Raw genomic sequence first — 19,191 nt, forward strand, 5'->3', positions numbered from 1 at the left:
GAAGAATTGCTTCACATAATATTGAAAGAATAGATCTTGCTTTCAAAACTATGGATCGGGGTATGTAATTTAATGTCAAATTAGATATTGATCAGTGAAGATGAGACTATATTAATAGCATTGGACTTTATAAATCTAGTTGATTGAGCCTTTTTTGCTGTTACACTATAAAAAAACTAGATCATTGTATTTTTTTAGCATGACATAGCTGAAGATGGAATTTTTGAAGCGTTTTTATGCCCTCCTTATGTTAGGTAAGTTTGAGGTGAGTATATATGTTTAGTGCATTTCTTCAAGCATATTAGTTTAATATTTCTCCATCTGCAAAAAAGTGAAAATTAGCTGTATTATATTATAGCTGAAAAAATTATAAGTGCAATGTTGTGTTGCCAAAGCACTCTGAACTTCTTATTCCTACCAGAGCTAATAGAAACAATACCTGATTTTATTAGGTTAATTTAAGAGATTATTAATATTTATTGCTTTGCTACATTCTTTTTTTTTTTAAAGGTGATAACATTAAAGAAAAATAAAACTAACAAAACATGGACATTATACTACTGTACTTGGTCAAGAGAGCCTAATCAATCAATTTTATTGAGTTTAAATTTATTTTTTGCAATTTTGTTTATTGTTATTGCACAAATGATTTGGTTTTAACATATTTTTGAAACGGTAAAACCTGATAAACCATGTTTATTCTACCCCTGAATTAGAAATAACCGCCCTCTAAACTGTGAATTGATTATATTTTTTTAGAAACCAATGTGTTACATAAATTGCAAATATAGAAAATGGCAAGATTCAGTTAAGAGAAGTGAATATCTGCTGTAAAAATTTACGCCTAAAAATAAATCAACCTATCCTGCTAAAGGTCATTCGTATGTGCCAATCCCTTTAGCTTAGCACCGGAATATACCGAACGCTAGTGGATAATACCGATTCGTTAGTACATGTATTGTTGGGTAAAATTAACAAAATAATAAAATGAGATAGCTCGTTTTTGCCAAAAGAAATTGGACTTTAATTATCACACAATTAAACAAAGCCTGAAAATAAAAGAACTTAAACACCTTTGTTTACAATCATACACTTAAAAAATTAAATGAAATTACGAAATAAACTTAACTTAATTTTATATAGAATTTATACAAGGAACATCAGTTGAATCAACATATTAAATGACAAATACATAAGTATACATTTTTCAAATAATTATTTTGAAAATCTACAATTTAACAAAGCCTGAAAACAAAAGAACTTAAAACACCTTTTTTTACAATTATATACTTATAAACATAGTGTCACTGGAAAACTGTTATATTACTGACATATTCTGTAATAATGAAAATTAGCAGTGAACAAATGTCATTAACTTAGAAAAATAAACTACAGTAATTCTTATCATTGGCACTGGCCTTTTCTTTTTTATGAACATCATATTTATCATTAAATAATTAAAACTTGCATTTCTAATCTGTAATAGAAAAAAAGGCCACGATAATATTCCAGTGTAAAAAAGAAAGTTAATTACAATATAATCAAATTGTAATAAGTAATCATATAAATAGAGTTCATTTAGTAAGCAAGCCTTCTTGGAAATATAAGTTTCTTAGTCATTCTCATGTTAATGACTTCTTTTTTCTAATTTGTAAAAATAATATAAAACTTGATTGAAAAAAAACAATATTTAACATTGATTAAAATTATTAACGACAGCAATAATCTAACACATTAGAATTATGTAAAATAAAAGATAAATAAACTGTCTCATTAAAATTGTTATTTTCCAAATGAAATCAAGGTTGTGCAGTTACAAGAGTCAGTGAAGTACAATAGAAAACATCCTGGAAGATGCTAAAATGTTATCAACCATCACATTATTCTTTGTGTCGTACATATTCTTTTATAATCCTGAGGTACTATTTAATTACAAGTCGATTTTATAATAACAATATTTGGCATTAATAGCCCATAAAATATGTTACACATGAAAAATGGTAACACACCTTTATCTAAGCCACTTTTCATGACTACACTTGAGTGAAGAAATGGTTTTTTAAACCAATCTTGAATTACAAATTCATAATGTACAATTAATTGAGTATTTTACTAATAACGTAACTGTTTAATAATAAATGATGAATTTGCCTTAATCACACATAAATATTTGTAAAGAATGAAGAACACATGAAATTAAAGTACACATAAATATATACAGTTATTCTTGGCATAATATACAGTGGTGTATCAGAAAATACAGAAGTAACACGTTGTTACTAGAAATTGAATAATCGGAGCGTCACCAATATGTAATAACCAGTTTGGAGAGATTCTGCATCGATAAAATTGGCTGGTTTGTAGTAACTGACCGCTTTCAATACTAGAGGTTATCTACTGAATTTGAAAATTAACTTAACAAAATGCGAACATAGAAATCTGTAAAATCACGAGTACAACAAGAGAATATGGCGATCGAGAATTGCCGCACCGTTTATGAATGCACAAAGGCGATGAGAGTAATTAACACACTAAACGAGAGCGAAATCGCAGGCAACCTCACATCATAAATGTCTGATCTACTCTATACGATAGAGAGAGAAGCGAAAGCAAATCGCAGGCTGGTCCCCGGGCCGGAGGACCAGCCTGTGCAACCACACAACGTGAAAGTCTGAACTGGAATGAACAAAAGGTGGCGTGGTGAGAAGTAGGGGTAGCGAACTAGGCAATGGACAGAAGAGTGTTGGTATGAGAACGATTAGAAAAAAAACTTGTGGGAAAGAAACAGCAATAAATATTGCGTGATAAGAGTAAGATGACACAACAGTCAGTCAAACTGGCGCCGAGAGTAACGAAAAACAATCTATACTAACAGATACACGACGAGATTCAAGCCCATACGAAAGAGCACAATAAATTTACCAAGCCTGTAACAACTACAAGACCCAACCCTAACTTTGAATTTATTGGAATAAACGCTACTTTACGCAATGGCGTAAACATGTATCATGGTGGTCAGATGTATACTTGTTTCTTTATTAGATGTGCGATATATATATATATATATATATATTTTATTTATATGATAACCACAACCAAAAAGTAGGCACTGGAATGTACCGATCGATCACTAGCGGAAAAGTCCGATTCATTAGTATCAATTTAAATCGTTAAACAAAAACATTTTTACACAAGCGGTAATCAATTTTGGACATCTAAAAATCCCATCTGAGACGCCGCCCGGAGGGCGTGCCTACGACACGCTTCTGCAGCTAGTACTTTAATCAATGGTAAAGCAAGAAATATTAAATGAATACGTATTACAAACGATTTTATTTTAAGAAATCACTAAAAGGATAACAATGTACAGTACAGTTTTTTTTTAACCTCCGGATCCACCGTTAGGCATTCTCATCCTCTGAAGAATGCCTAACGGTGGATCCAGAGGTTAAAAAAAGATGTTTAAACGACTAACCCACCGGGTTGGTATTGTGGTGAACGCGTCATCGCAAATCAGCTGATTTCAAAGTCGAGAGTTCTAAGGTTCAAATATTGTTATAAAGGCAGTTACTTTTATACTGATCCGAATACTATATTGTGGATACCGGTGATCTTTGGTGGTTGGGTTTCAATAACCACACATCTCAGAAATGATCGACCTGAGACTGTACAAGACCACTTCATTTACAATCGTACAAATCCTCTGAAGTGATACCCGAAGGCTAAACAGGGGAAAAAAGATGTTTAAACGACTACACAGTTGAGACAATAGTGAACCAGTTTAAAAGATATTTTGTTGAAATACCAGCGTTAGTGAATTACTGTTAAATAAGAAGTAAACAAGTTCTATACTTAAAGGTTCTGTAAATTTGATCAGCAAAAGTGTTTTGCTTTATTTAGGAAACCAGTGCACATAAATGTTAAAATTTCATTCACACTGATTTATGTGAGATTGTAGTAGTGAAGATTTTAATTATACTTAAAGAAGAACTTTAAATTACGAAGTTAGGAAAAACATATTTTAAACTGTTCAGGCATATCAACACAGCATACCTGTGTACTATTTTCAGTCATTTCCTCATAAAATTTTGAATGTTTCCTATTTCTGTTATTTAAATTTTACATAAAATAATCTTAATTATTTTATATAAAAGTAAAATAGTAATTTATATGAAAACCTATTCGTAACGTATTTGCCTAATGTGGTTGCTAAACAGCAACTTTTTATCAAACAAAACACCTAGGGTACTTATGAACTTTAACTCGGCTGATTACGGTAGTGAAACTACTGACAGTTGTATTTTGAATAGATGAGTGTCGAAATTTCGCGAATGTGAAGCTGGTAAAGCGAAAATTGAGAACGCACCTCGCAGCGGACGACCAGTTTTTGTGACTGATGAGAAACATCGAAAGGAAGTGAACGATTTGCTTCAAAGTGACCGGCAATCACCCAGCAACCCAACGCTATTCAGTTAGGTATATCTAAAGAACGAGTAGGCCATATTATCAAGCAATTGGGTTACGTAAAATATGTGCTCGTTACCATGCAAACTGACGGACGAACATAGCAACGTCATATCTAATACTGCGAAGAACGTTTACAGCGATATTGTGCTGAAGCAAACGGCTTCCTTTTCATTATATGACTGGGGATGAGAGTTGGGTACATCACAATGACCCGAATGAAAAAAGGCAAAGCATGGAATACAGATATTAAGAATCATCAAAACCCCAAAAATTCAAAACTCAAGCCTCAGCGAAGAAACTCCTTTTGACAGTGTTTTGATATGCCAAACATGTGTTTATGTGACTGAGTATGTGAATCATGGGAGGACTGTGAACTGTCAACATCGAACGGTACACTGCGATGTTAAGGCACCTCAGATGACGAGTATGTCGTGTTCTAAGGATCACCATACCCATAATCTTGCATCATGACAATGTGTGGCTTCACACATCGCACGCCACTACAGAGGCGCTCTGCAAGCTGAAGTTTAACCCTCTTCCACTGGATTTGGCTCCATGCAACTTCCACTTCTTCCCTCATTTCAAGAGGGATCTCAAAAGTAATCATTACATCACCGATGATGAAGTGAAGGAAGCTGTGGCCACTTGGATCTGAGAAAGAGTGCCAGAATTTTTCAATGACAGAATGCAAAAACTTGTTACACATTGGGAAAAGTGTATCAGTGTAAACGGGGATTATATTGAAAAATAAATACTGCATTTTGTAGCTAAGGTATTGTACTTTTATTAATTTTTTATTTCATTCCAATATCTCTTTTCACTTACATGATACGCATATATGTGTAAAATTTTATCACCCAAGTCTCCTATTAAAGCATTATCTTAAAAATATTGCTGTATTTATTTTCTTAATTATCATTTACAAAACTAGCAAAATAAAACATTTTTTTTTTCATATAAATAAAAAATCATTAAAATTATAAAAGGTTATTGAAAGCAATGACCTTGCTGATAGGATGTGTTCAGACTTGTAGAAAAAACTTAATATAGGGGGGAGTCTTGCAAGGAATCGACCTGCACGATTCCCTTTTTTGGGGTAATGATCGTGGAACTTTAAAAATAATATTTTCTCATTTATTACAGCTCTTGTTTTCACATTCATAGAAATGATGTAAGTTGTTGAATTATGTAATAAATGGAAAAATTGTAATGAATGTTATTACACATTCAATGCAATAAGTTACTTATTGCATAACACGATACTTTTGCAAATTCATTGTTTGATTTATTTTCAGTTATTGTATATATCTTAAGACCAAAACATACATAAAAAATAAATTGTCTAAATATAACATTGAAACCAAGGCTCAATCATCTCAGTAGAAATCCCAAAAAAATTGTCCTAGGAGAGTTTGTGAACTAAGACGTGGTAACAATGTGATGCTGACATTTTGTTATTACATTTAGTTGAACATCTTGGATACACGCTAGAAAATTAAACCATTAATAAACATTTTTATCTAGAAGTTCTTCACAGATGTTTGATAATATTGAGGAAGAACAAACCTGAAAACATTGCGTACTGGAAGCTTCATAATAATGTTGCTCATTTGTCACAGTTATCTCGTATTTCTTTTTACCAAACATGATTATCAGGTTTTCCTAGCATTTTGCTTCTATAAATGATTACTTATAATTTGTGGTTATCACTGAATGAAAAAGCCTCTTAAAGGGTCACAAGCTGCAGTTCAAGAGTGCATTATAAAAAACTGTCAACACAGATAAATATTTCTGTGAAAGAAGACTAACAAAAGTATTTTGAACAATGGATAAAGCATTCAGATAAAGAAGATCGTACTTCAAATATGAATAACTCTGTTTATTCATGAGTTATGTATTCCTTATTATTATTTGCTGGTAACCCAAATCGAGCATTCTTTTTTCTTGTGGTTGGATAACAGTTAAATATAGAAGAATACAGGATTCTGTTAATGCATAAAATATGATGTTGTTTTGTAGAAAATAGTATTATGTTCTTATCTGTTAGTTTTTTAAACTTTACTGACATTGCGTTTTTTAACTACAGTGACATTAGATATGTTGTATAAATGTGAAAAAAATTGTCAAGTAGGCAGGATTTAAAGAAGCCAGTAACTTATATTTAAGAGTTAGAATTTATAATTTTGTGACAAACCAATGAAAAAAAAATAATCACTTTTATTAATCAAAAGCACAAGCTGTTTTTTTAATATTACAAGAATAAATTTCCAGAATGAAGTGAAAATTGCCTCTGCTTTCTGTAAAATTGGCAGTAGATTGCTAAACAATGTATATCATATGACTCTCAGAAGCACCTAATCGTAACAGTAATTTTGCATCTCCCACAGTTAAAAATGTTAACTTCAACTTTCTGCAATCCAGACCTTGCTTATTTGTTTGACATTATAATATTTTTTACATCCTTCATTACTTCTATTCATTTTCCTCTTGTTTTGACCAATTATTTTTATTATTCTCAGTCACCTTAGGTGTGTGTATCCACAATTCTTTTGTGGATAAAAAAAAAATTCTTTTGTAGGCATACTTTCTGTGAACTGAAAAAAAATTGAAATAGCCACACAGAAAATTACTACCTGAGGTGAAGACATTTGCAAGAAAAGAAGGGGAGTTTTAAAATATGTAGGAAACTGAAAATAAATTTTGGAGAGAAAATGAAATGACTTATAATTTACCTCTAATACAAATAGATATATATTTCTTTTTTTTTAAGTAATTGAAATTTCAACCTAGTGAAAACTGGCCTTTGAAATTATACAAAATCAATTGCTTCCCAAAAATTAAATAAATGAATCAGTATTCCATCAGCTCTGGCACTAAATTTTTGATTTCATTATTTATGACTTTGATGCATAATCAGCAAAGGAAATATCAAATTTTACAGCTGTTATTATATAGCTATGTAGTGACTGCAATTATGGGAAAGGCTGTATCACATAATTACTTGTGTGTGGCATTTTTCTTAACAGAATATATTACCAATTCATTCTGAAATCCCTCTGAATAAAAATATCAAAACAGTGTGTTTTTTGCAATTCAAGCATCAGTTATCCAGTCCTTATTAAAAGTTGGAATTAAGTTCTGTTAAATCTCAACTAATTAATAAGGGATTCAATATAATTGACGCAAAATAATTTCTGTATATCACATCTTCCTTTAGTTTATAAAAGTACCAGTTTATGACAGGCAATACTCAGTATATGATGGCTACCAGATAAAATTTTTCAGTATTTTGAAATAAAATAGAAAAACTCTATTTCAAATATTGTGTTACAAGTGCGTCAGGAAGTCTAATCATATGACAACTGCAAAAATAAAAGATGTAAGGAATTTGTTAGAAAAGATAATAATCAACTGGCACATTTACAATAAATGCTTTGCTGATACAGTTAACACTACAGGAGAACTTAATGAAAGTAGGAAATAATGATTCATCATGATATTTTTTAATGTAATTTTTATAACCTAGTACTTTTGTTCAGAAAATAAATCTATTTTGAGTTTTTAATTTTTTAAATATTAATCAAATTTTTGAGAAAACTTTTTTTATAAGTATTATTATAAATAATTAATTCATTTTATCGGTAATTAAATGATTTTTCAATGTTGACTATATTGTTCATTATATTTGTTAAAGTTTTTCATAGTAATCACATTTAATATTATTAAATAGTTATATATGATCGATAAGTCATTTCTTCTTTTTTTTAAATTAAACGAATTTATAAACCTTCATGTTTATCTTCATAAATCTGTAGTTCAGTTCCATGACTTATTGTTTTCAATTTACCCATATAATACTTTATGCTCTTAAAACTATAAAATTTAATGATATATATATATTTATTCAATAAAATTTCAAAAACTTTTTTTTATCTTTTCTAATGTGTTTGTTGCAATCTGTCAATTAGTGAAAAATAAGCAACCACCCCATGGTCCAATGAGATTAGCATATATATATATATATAACTGTGAATGAGATGTAGTCTTGTACAGACTTAGGCCAACTATTCCTGATGGATACAGTATCCACTCTGGTATTCAAATCTGTTTAAAAGTAAGTAACTTTTACTAGGATTAATAATAAACAAATTTGTATAGAAATATATGAAACAGAATATTTTAACAATTATTTTAAGATTCTGAAAAATGTTTCAGAGGACGTAGTACATTTTGGAGTCAAGCTTCACATATGGTAATTAGTCATAAGTGTCATAATTACAGGAGAAAATCTAATCCATTTTAGTACAAATTGATTTGTACTATATATATGAATAGGTAGGTCTATTGCATAAACTAGCTGGTTGAAAAGAATATTTTTATTTACTAAATGTATCTCCTGCATATCAGAATATATACCAGACTTTAAATTAGTGAAGCTATCATATCAACCAACTCAGAAGACTACTTTACCTTTGGTTAAGTTATATTTTTTAAATTCTAAATTTGTGTAAATCTTATCTTTTTGATATACTATCAATTATTATTTAATTGTTTTGCTGTCAGTTTGTACACTTATGAGGAAAATCTTTTTATGAATACTAATTCATAAAAAGTTTTTATGAATAATATGAAGATCTTTTTGCTTGCAAATTGATAAGTCTATAGTCTTTGATCGGGTTACCAGAAATTTTACTATTGAGTACTTTTCTAATAAAACTGACTAGAAATTATTAAATGAATGTAAAGTAATTAATTATAATGTGACAAATTATAAAAATTTCTGACATTAGAAAAAAGAAAAATATTGAAAAACTTGCAAGATGTGAATTATATCACAAAGACTTAAGTTTGAACTAAATGAAAATTATTTAACATAATAGAAGAAATCAATTTCTCACAGAAAATAAAATAACAATGACTGTAATCATATTATCAGAAGGATTAAAAATTAATAATTTATCTCAGAAAATTAGGTTGAGCTAGATTTAAATAAGTGAGAACTAGTAGTGAGAATTAGTAACTTAGTAACATAAGTAATAAATTTACAACTTTCCTTAGAAGCTGTGTATATATTTATCAAATAAAGGTTAGATTGTAAAAATTAAAGTCATAAATTAAATGTTGAAAAAAACTTCAATCTGGAATATGAAAAAAAACTGCACATTCTTCACATGTCTTGCAGAAAACAAAAATTGTACTAAATTTAATGTAATGTATGTAAATCAAAATGATTTAAGGCAATGACAGATTTTAATGTTATTTTCACTCTTAAAATAACTTACCTATTCTAAGGAACCAAAACCTATCAAATGCATTATTAATGTGAATTATCCATAAGATATACAGAATATTAATGTTATTAAGGAAGTTATTGTTTTGCCATAATATGATACCTGACTAAGTGTGTGAACAACAGCAATGATTAAAGAAATCAAAATATTATCTAAACATTGATTTAATAAAATCTAAAATTTACAACAATAAAATAATGCATTAAAGGTGCTTTTGTATTTACAAATATTCATATTCCTATACATTTTATAATTATAAAACAACAGAACAACACACAGTTTTTAAATCAAACCATTGGCAAATTTGGTGAAAGTCGTCCAGGGGGGCTGGTCGAAGGAGATCTTGAATGTGGTCCAAATAATCTCTGAAAGCAATAAAATTTTGTTAATAGTAATGCAAATATACTGAAAATTATTGCAAATGGGTAAAGTTACTGAAATTATAGAGTATAATGTATTAAAGTTTTTATAATATAAGAGTATAATTAAATTTTATTTTTGATTATTACAGAATAATCAGACAGATCCAAAATGTATTATTAAAAAAACACCCTTAAATAAGGGTTTGTATGTAATGTACTGTTGAAAATAATATATATGCAGAGTGCATCATAAGAACTGCAATTCTTTTAGTACACAGTTCTGCAGAAACGTTATTAATACTAAAAACAAAACAAAACTTACAAAAAAATTATTCAGAATATAAAATGAAAAAAGTTTGATTTAAAATTTTTGTCAAAGAAAAACAAATTCATTTCAATTAAAGCAAGTTTCAGCTAATTCCTCACCAATGAAGTCTAGAAATCATCTTCGTCAAGAGACCCAGGAGGTTCCCAATCTGTTGAACCAAGAATTCAATGTTACTTGCTGGCTTCTCAAATTTATCCAGTGTAACTGAAGCTTTATTATTGGTTCCTACCATGGCCTAAGCGAAGAATCTGGGATGCAGAGTCCAATGAATATTGCCAGTAATACAGTTACTATTATCCACTTTACTACTGGCTCGTTGACCTAAACACAGGAAATCATGGCCTAGATTGTACAATTTGCCCCCCAGACTCTCAGACCACAGGAGCGTGCTTCGGAGCATAACTTATCCTCTTTCCTTTCAAGGATATCCTTATAGACCCTGCAACCTTTATAATTTGCAGGATAATCATCATGGCATAAAGTACAAATCGCTGGTGTACTCCCATCTACTTTTTGGCAATTGGCGGTCCTGTATCCCTTGTACACTTTACACAATAATACGACCTCATGCAATTATTTTTAGTGTGACCATACAGTTGACAACTCATACACTGCACCAACCCAGGAGTTCTCTTTCGTGTTTCAAACCTAACCCAACAGTTTGCTACATACTTTATCCCGAACACTTGCTTATTATTATCCTTAAGTTCCAGATTCCAGATAAGAAAGTCGCCAACGCCTCCGTTACTCGGTGGCGTGCGTTTACGATGCTCTGAACCTTGTGCCCCTGAATCTCCTACTGTATAACTGCAATTGGGATCGAATGGTGAAGATTTTTGAGCACTACCCGAAACGTCTTCTCGTCACACCTCTTAAAGGTATGCCAAATCAGATTTTCGCAAACAACACGAATTATATTTTTGTAGCTCTCAATATCTTTCGAGAGCAGCCAAAGTTTATTGTTTATTATTCCCACGGTGTATTCCTCTTTGTTCACCACCGATTCCAACAACTCATACAGCTTCGAGATATCCGAAATACCATAAAATACTATCGAAGGCGGCTTACCCTGTTCCTTTGTGAAGCAGCACCGTCAGTCTCCTCCACCGGAAGATCATCAAATCTATTCGAGAGAAGTATGTCAATTCCAGAAGTCGTGTCAGCTACCGGGAACGTGGATAAAACCGGCACCGTTTACCATGCCGGAAGGATCGGAATCGAATCCGTAATATCAGAGTCACTACTTTACCCGAAGAGCCACTCATATTTTCAAATCTCATTCCTTATTAATTTTCTCCGCGACGACTTCCGTGGATCCCTGTTGGAGTAACTGAATGGGCCACATTTTCTATTCACCAGCGTGTTGTTGTTTACCGCCTCGAAGCTGCCGTACGGTGAGTGGTTGCTTCGCGGAACAGCTGGAAACTGGTCCATAGCAACGCCGCGACCGCTAGGTTATGTAGCCTAGCCTAGGCCTATAACTAAAAATAACTTAAAAAAGACATGAAAATAAAGAAAAATACAAATCTTAGGAAAACAAACACTTAATACAACTAACAGAACAAAGTAAACTCAAACTAACAGAAAAAATTATAATAATTGACTCTAATGAGGAGCGACATATAGATATATCAAAACATATGATTTACGCTTACAGAAAAATGTTATGAATTTGTAAAAATTAAAAACAGCTGTTTTTAATACAATAAATTTAGACATTATAAAAATTAAAATACATTTAATTTACTTAAAAAAAAATCATGTGGGGCTGTATCGGGGCGCACGGCAGTTGGTTTAACGTAAAACGTACAGAACTTGGATGAAGTTCCTCCATGCTACAGATTTACCAAGCTGGCGCATCATCGCAAAGAGGTCGTTTTTGCGATCCATCCAATATTGAATGGAATCCGGTACTGACTTCAAGAAGGTGATGTTCTTGTCGATCTAATTGCCCATAATGTTTCGGTCCTCGAGCATCTTGCGGGTGATCGACTCGTTTTGTCTTACACAACGAAACATGTTGTAGATACCTTCGACAACGCGAATACAAAGCATCTTCATGGCCATGTAGAGAACATAGTCTGGAGTTGCACCACGCCGATCGGTACGTCGAATCTCGCTAGTTAACATCATCTATGACTCGCACGTTGAGGTTGAACCGATGGACCACACCGTAGTATATTTGAGAGAAGGATAGTTCCTCAGAGTTAACATCGTAGATTATGCTAATCGGAGAAGAGTTCGGCCCCGGGGCAATCTCCAAACACCAAACATTGCTCCTCATTTCACAGCATTGTATGTTGTCTGGCGAGCAGGGTCAGAGTCAATAGACTCAAGCTGATACTCGAGCCCAATATTGTCATCCTCGTCGTTGTCGAACGGACTCCAGTCTATCTGTATGTTGTAGTGCTTGTACAGCGACTGGTTTACCAAGTAGCGCAGCCATGCCCTGATCACCGACTTGCGTACAAAACCGATCAGATAATTAGATTTGTGGATGAGGTTCTTCTTTATGTTGACATAGAAGGCAAAGTCAATGTCTATCTGCCTCGATAGTTGCTACACTATGTTTTTCACATCAACGGGTACGTTGATCACCTAGCTGACTATACCATCCACAATTACCTTCGTAGCGTAAACGACGTATTTGCATAAAGAGTAAGCGCAGCGAAATCAACTGAACATTGATCGGGTCAAGCGGTGGCAGGCCATCCGGCTTCGGGGATATTGAAATCTGTTTGAGCGCAACAGCGTCGGAATTTTATTGGCATCTATTGACTTGCTACAGGTACTACATAAACGAAATGCCGGTACATTTTCGCTGGGGAATTTAATCTGAAGAAGAGGATTGTTGTGAGCTTTCACCTGCTTTAAATCTCTGTTAAACCAAATTCAATCAAAAACGCTGCAAGATAGCCAAACGGATTGCTTTCTAACACTATTTTGAAGCGTTTGTCCGCTGGACGCCAATGGTCCTGTACTACATCAATTCGACTGATGTTGATATCGATCAGCCACGGAACGTCTTCGACAGATGTATGGGTGTTATCTTCACTCGTTACGTTCATTAGTTCGGGTACTGCAGCGGTAGAGATGCTCGCGCCGTCGTTGTCGTTCACTGAACACGCCGTCCTAGCTTTGCGACGCTCCCGAAACAGTGTCGCTCACTCGGCACCAAACATTGGGGTACCTGTGCGTGGCTCATGACCTCCCCTTTCCAATGATTTGCGTAATCTATATTTCTGGTTGGCTTTTCGCGGGCTGAGGCTGACATATTGAATTTTTATACTTTTTTATATGCCTACTTGAACTTTTTACCCATAAATATTGTCCGAAATACAGTTATTGCTTAAATTGATATATCTCGAGAAATTAGAAACACAAACACACGAGTAACCGCGCTATCATGACTAAGTCGTGAACTACACTGAATGGAAATGAGCGAGAGCGTCAAGTTTGGCCATTCTGCGCTGTGCCCCCTCCTCGTCAACCCGCTCTCCAGTGACGGAGACTCAAAGTTGTATCGACGAGCTGACCATGTAAGTTATAAAATGACACCGCATTTGCGTCTCTGAGACTAATAGTTAGGGAGCTGTTAAGGCAGGACGATATAGACCTTTTCGTTACGTTATAAATTTCTGTTCTGGTACCCGTATGTTTCCATGTGATTATAAAGACGTTTCACGTCAAAAAAAAAAGAAATACTCAGTGTGGTTTATACATTATCAGTTTACAATAAATTTTCGAAAATTTCACCGTTGACATAAATACACTTTTCAACTCGCTTCCTTAGATTTTCTATTGCCAACCTAATGATATCTTTGCGTTCCTTGGTGAGGGCAGCAGCATTGAGAATACGAGCGATCAGTTAATCACACCAGTCTACTGCTTTTTGTTTGTATACCTAGCATTATATTCATTCCCATAAACAATAATCTAAGGGAGAATGGTCTAGTAATCTAGTTGGGCAATTTTTGTCCAATCCATTTACAAGAAAACTTTTCATCTAAGAATTGTCGTACTTCTTTCGTGAAATGTGTTGGTGCTCCATGTAGTTGATAGTAAGTATATTTTAACTTGATTCGCCAATGAGAAATTTTCAAGCAAGAAATTCATTGTTTAAAAATTTCATATCTCTTCCCACGACACATTTTGTATGAAAGGGCCTGTCGGTTGTCAATCATGTTCACCGAAAATCATTGCTGGAAATTTAATTTAACTACAGCATATGGGTTTTCTTCTGATCATCGATGTGAATTCCTTGTGTCGTTTATGCCATTACGGGTAAAAGTAGCTTCGTCCAAAAATAGTATGAACGGAATTAAGTGATAATTATTGTTAATCCATTTCAAAACTGGTCGTCTGGCATGGTCATCAAGCTGGGGGTGTTGGAACTAAGGTACATGATAAGGATGAGTTCCTAAGCATGTAATGTACTCCATACAGTGTTTAGTGGGAATTCTTGAGACGTGTGGAAAATTTTCGCATACTCGTTGTAGGATTAAACTGTAACAGCTGAAAAATATTTTCACTTTCATCACCATGTACCGGTTGATGTTCAAATGAAACATGAGCGCTGTTTCTACAGAAAATTCTACAGAACACTTTACATTTTGGAACTATTCGTGCAGGATACCTATGTCGGTATTCTTCTACAGCAGCTAGAGCTAGAACACTTCCATCGCAATCATAATTATATTAAAAAAAAATCATATTAATGTTTTAAACGCGGATTAACACGTAACCACAATTTATGACAACAGTGATTAGTATTCAAATTAATTTCAAAGCATACAGTTGGTACGTTTTTAAAAGTTCTACATTTGTTATAATAAAATCAGTTTTTTTTTTAATTTTACAAATTTGTGATACTTTTCTGTTTTGTTTTTAATAAAAAAAGGTTTTTTTGTTTCACTTTCATTTTATTGCATCAATTTCCTCAAGATTAAGTTATCGAAAACTTTTGATAATAAAATTTACGCATTTGTTAGTCATTTAACAAAATTACTGACTAATTTTGTTAAGGAACCACCAAGTTTACGCCCTTATATAACCTCATTATTTTTACCTGGGAACAAATCCGGGCGAAATTTTTCTCTAGCCGTAACTCAATAACAAAGCGCTTACGGACGTAAGTTTATATGAACTTTTTTCGTATTTTAAGCTCTAGAATCAAACTATTTCCATTTACATTTGATTCATCTGTATTTGTATTGCAGTATAGCAAGGATAAACCAGGATTGTAGTTGCTATGTTATGAATAGCATGTGGGCAAGGTTTTACATTTTACTCTACAGCACAGGCATAAAGTACTTTGCACAAAACTTATCGTTATTTCAACATGCTCTTATTACATCACATTATGCAGATTATAGTAGTCACATTATGATTTATTTTATTTAATAAATATTATTTGTATTATTTACTGTCGATATTGTTACCTCTCTACGAGCGGCGACCAACAGTGCAAGAAGGCGGCTGCAAAGGTTGAGGAGAAAACATCCCGCGCGGACCGAATATGCTGAATTGGATTACAAAAATTGCAGGAATAATTTAAGTGCTGCAATCAAAACTGCGAAGCGGACTACCTGGCACAATTGGTTGAGGAGCTAGATATGCGTATAAACTGGTCATGAAGAGGTTTGGTAGGCCGCTCCTTCTGTTAACCAGGGCGCAAATTCTACGCGTGGTGCTGGATTTCTTTACCACGACAGAGGGTGATCATACAGACATTTTTTTGATAGACGATTCACCTTGGCAGAATTAAGGTGGGCTGCTAATAAAATCAACATCACAAAAAGTCCAGGCTCTGACGGTGTCAAGGGAAGTTTGATGAAACAGCTGATAGCAGCACAACCGTGGATTGTCTTGGACACATTGAACAAGGCTTTGGAAAGGTATAGTTTCCCTAAGGCATAGAAAGTAGCCACACTAGTGCCTATATCCAAAAGAGGTGCAGATATGCAGAATTTGACTTACAGACCAATTTCTGTTAAATGCTGTAACTAAGCTATATGAAAGAATGGTATCCAAGAGACTTTGGGCTGACGTTGAGGAAACTGGTGGATTCTCTCTTCTGCAATATGGTTTTATCACAGGAAAATCTACTATGGATGCTATTAATCATGTGTTGATCTGGGCTAGGGACAGAGCGGCTGGGACCCAGAGGACCAGAAGCATACTGCTAATAATATTACTTGATGTCAAATACATTTTTAATAGTGTACCGTGGCCAGTGGTTGCTGATGCACTGCTAATTGCAGCATAACACATGTTACACTATGAGAGTCGTTCTATAATTAGAGAGACAAATGACAACTATGGAAAAACGATTTAACAGAATACATTTTACTGACTGATGTTCAAGCTGGCATCCCTGAAAATATCAGCTATTCGAATAGAATTTTCAAAAAACCTTTGTTTTTTTTTTAAAATGCTGAATCCACTCGAGGGATTTACCATGGGAGAACAGCATGCTATTGAATAAGATTGCATGGGTTAAGATGTCTATTTTTTGAAGATGTAGAACTAATCAAAATTCACTTTCATATGTTAAAATAGTGTGGTAAAAAGTGTATTACCAAAATTAGAAGCTTCAACTGACACTCTGCAAATTACTGAAATTTGTAGTGCCAGTATTGGAACTGACCATTTAATTACCCACGATAAGCTTAATTACTGCATATCATGTTCTATAGGTTCCAAGACAGTCTACACAAAAGCACAGAAATCCAAATACACATTTGTACAGAACATAAACAACAGTATTTAGCGTAGGTAATACTTTTTAGTTTGCATAGCTAATAATCATTTTGGAGTAATCATTGTGAGATGGAATCCAAATGTCAGAGTATGGAATGGAAAAATTCAATTTACTCACTAGAGAAAATTCTAAACCTATTCATCAACCGGTAAAGTGATGCTAACAGTGTTTTGGAGCTATAAAGGCACAATTTATTGCTACTTGAAAGAATAATGTTTGACCAAAAGTGAGTACTATTGTGACTGTTGCTAGAAAATAAATAAAAACCTGCAGTAAGTTGGAAATGTCCTGATTCTCTTTCAAAAGATAATTTTTCTATTCCAAAATTTGCTATTCAAAAATCTGGTTGGAAGGTATTGCTATATCTATTTTACAGTCCTGATCTCACAATATCATTTTTTTTTTGTTTTTACATGATATCAATGAGCGAGTCAAGAATGACTCAAATACCAAGGTGAACAATTCTTCATTACTGCAATAAGAACACTCACAGAAAGACTGGACAAATACCTAAATGAAGCACGGGATTATGTTGAACAGTAGGGTTCAACATTTTCACTGAATAAATAATATTTTTTCTACAGCCACATGCCTCTTTAATTTTTGAATGACTCTCACACATAATGCTAATCCGTTCAGGTATAGGAATCTCAGCTATTACATCACGGCTACTCTGTACAACTACCTGTGTTTGAGAGAACTGAAGGCTAGGACAGAGGACGGGGTAGTGAAATTTTCCATGTATGGTGGTGTACCCCAAGGCTCCGTGCTGGGCCTCATCCTTTGGGACTTGGTATTTGATGACTTGTTAGAACTAGAACTCCTGGGGGATGCAGTGGCAAACAACCTTGCCCTTTTAGTGGTGGGGCATACCCTTCCACTAAAAGTGGGGGGTGAGATAGGAGGTTTAGTTGGTAGGGCACAGGCACACATAAGCACTTTAACAACATCTTGCAGAACCTATTGCGAACCTGACAATCTGCCTGTAAATGGGGTTCCTGCGACTCACAAAAAAAGATACCTCACACTGAAAAATTTTCTCTATCAGGATGACAGAATCAAAAGCTTTCTTAAAATCAAAATTAATGCATTGAATGGCTCCCTATTCGTAACTGCAGGGGTAAAAAATAGCAACTTGGATTTATATTTGTTTTGATCAAATTTAAATCACACAAATTTCTTCACAAATCCATGTTGCTGAGAATCATTACTCCCATTAAAAGTTGCTTAAAGATATCTACGGACAAATTTTTCAAAATATTTAAAAACAGTACATAATACTGAGACTAGTCTATAATTGCTAACATTATTTAAGTTGTCCTTTTTTGGAACAAAGAAACTAATGGTAGTTACCAATATTACAGAAATAACCATTTTTAAAATAAAATTAAATATCCACAAAATTATTGGGGATATTATCGTAAATATTCCTTTTATAACAAACAGGGGTATATCATCATATCCAGCAGCTGTATCAGAACTAAAGTTCCATGATAACTTTTAACACCATTCATTATGATGATTGGAATATCTTTATCCTATTGCAACAAATCAATTGTTTGAGCAGCTTCAAATTCTGATAATGCAGGCTGATAAACAGAATAAAAGTATTCTCCAAATGCTTCACATCCCTCCTTGGCAACAGTTAACATTCCTTTACTACCCTGAATGGGTGAATGGGACCCATGGATTTCATTTCTTCCAAGAAAAGGTTCATATGTTTAAAAAGGTTGTTAGGCTTAGTGTGTAACTCATTTTCAATAATATTTGTTCTTGCAAGATTTCAGTGAAAGCAGCCACTGCATCATTGACTGATGAAGCATTATATACTGAAAGCCAATTAGTATCGCTTAAAGTTACATACAAGCAAAAAAAATCACCTTTTTTAAAATCATAACTTCTCTTTTGGAGTGTACTATAATCTCATCAAATTCAATACTAATGACAAAAGGATCATGAGTGGCATATTTGACCACTAAT

General features: G+C 33.3%; 1 protein-coding gene across 1 annotated transcript in view; it reads right to left on the minus strand.

Moving 5' to 3' along the window:
- Positions 1–9,906: 9,906 nt before the first annotated feature.
- The window catches only part of LOC142318039 (cyclin-dependent kinase-like 2), a 168,724-nt gene continuing 159,439 nt past the window's right edge, over positions 9,907–19,191 (minus strand). The window contains exon 12 of the mRNA XM_075354566.1: positions 9,907–10,123. Within this exon, the coding sequence (XP_075210681.1) occupies positions 10,046–10,123 (78 nt within the window). The 3' untranslated portion in view covers positions 9,907–10,045. The remainder of the gene's footprint in view (positions 10,124–19,191) is intronic.

The sequence above is a fragment of the Lycorma delicatula genome, chromosome 1 (assembly GCF_047948215.1).
Source record: "Lycorma delicatula isolate Av1 chromosome 1, ASM4794821v1, whole genome shotgun sequence".
Classification (NCBI taxonomy): domain Eukaryota; kingdom Metazoa; phylum Arthropoda; class Insecta; order Hemiptera; family Fulgoridae; genus Lycorma; species Lycorma delicatula.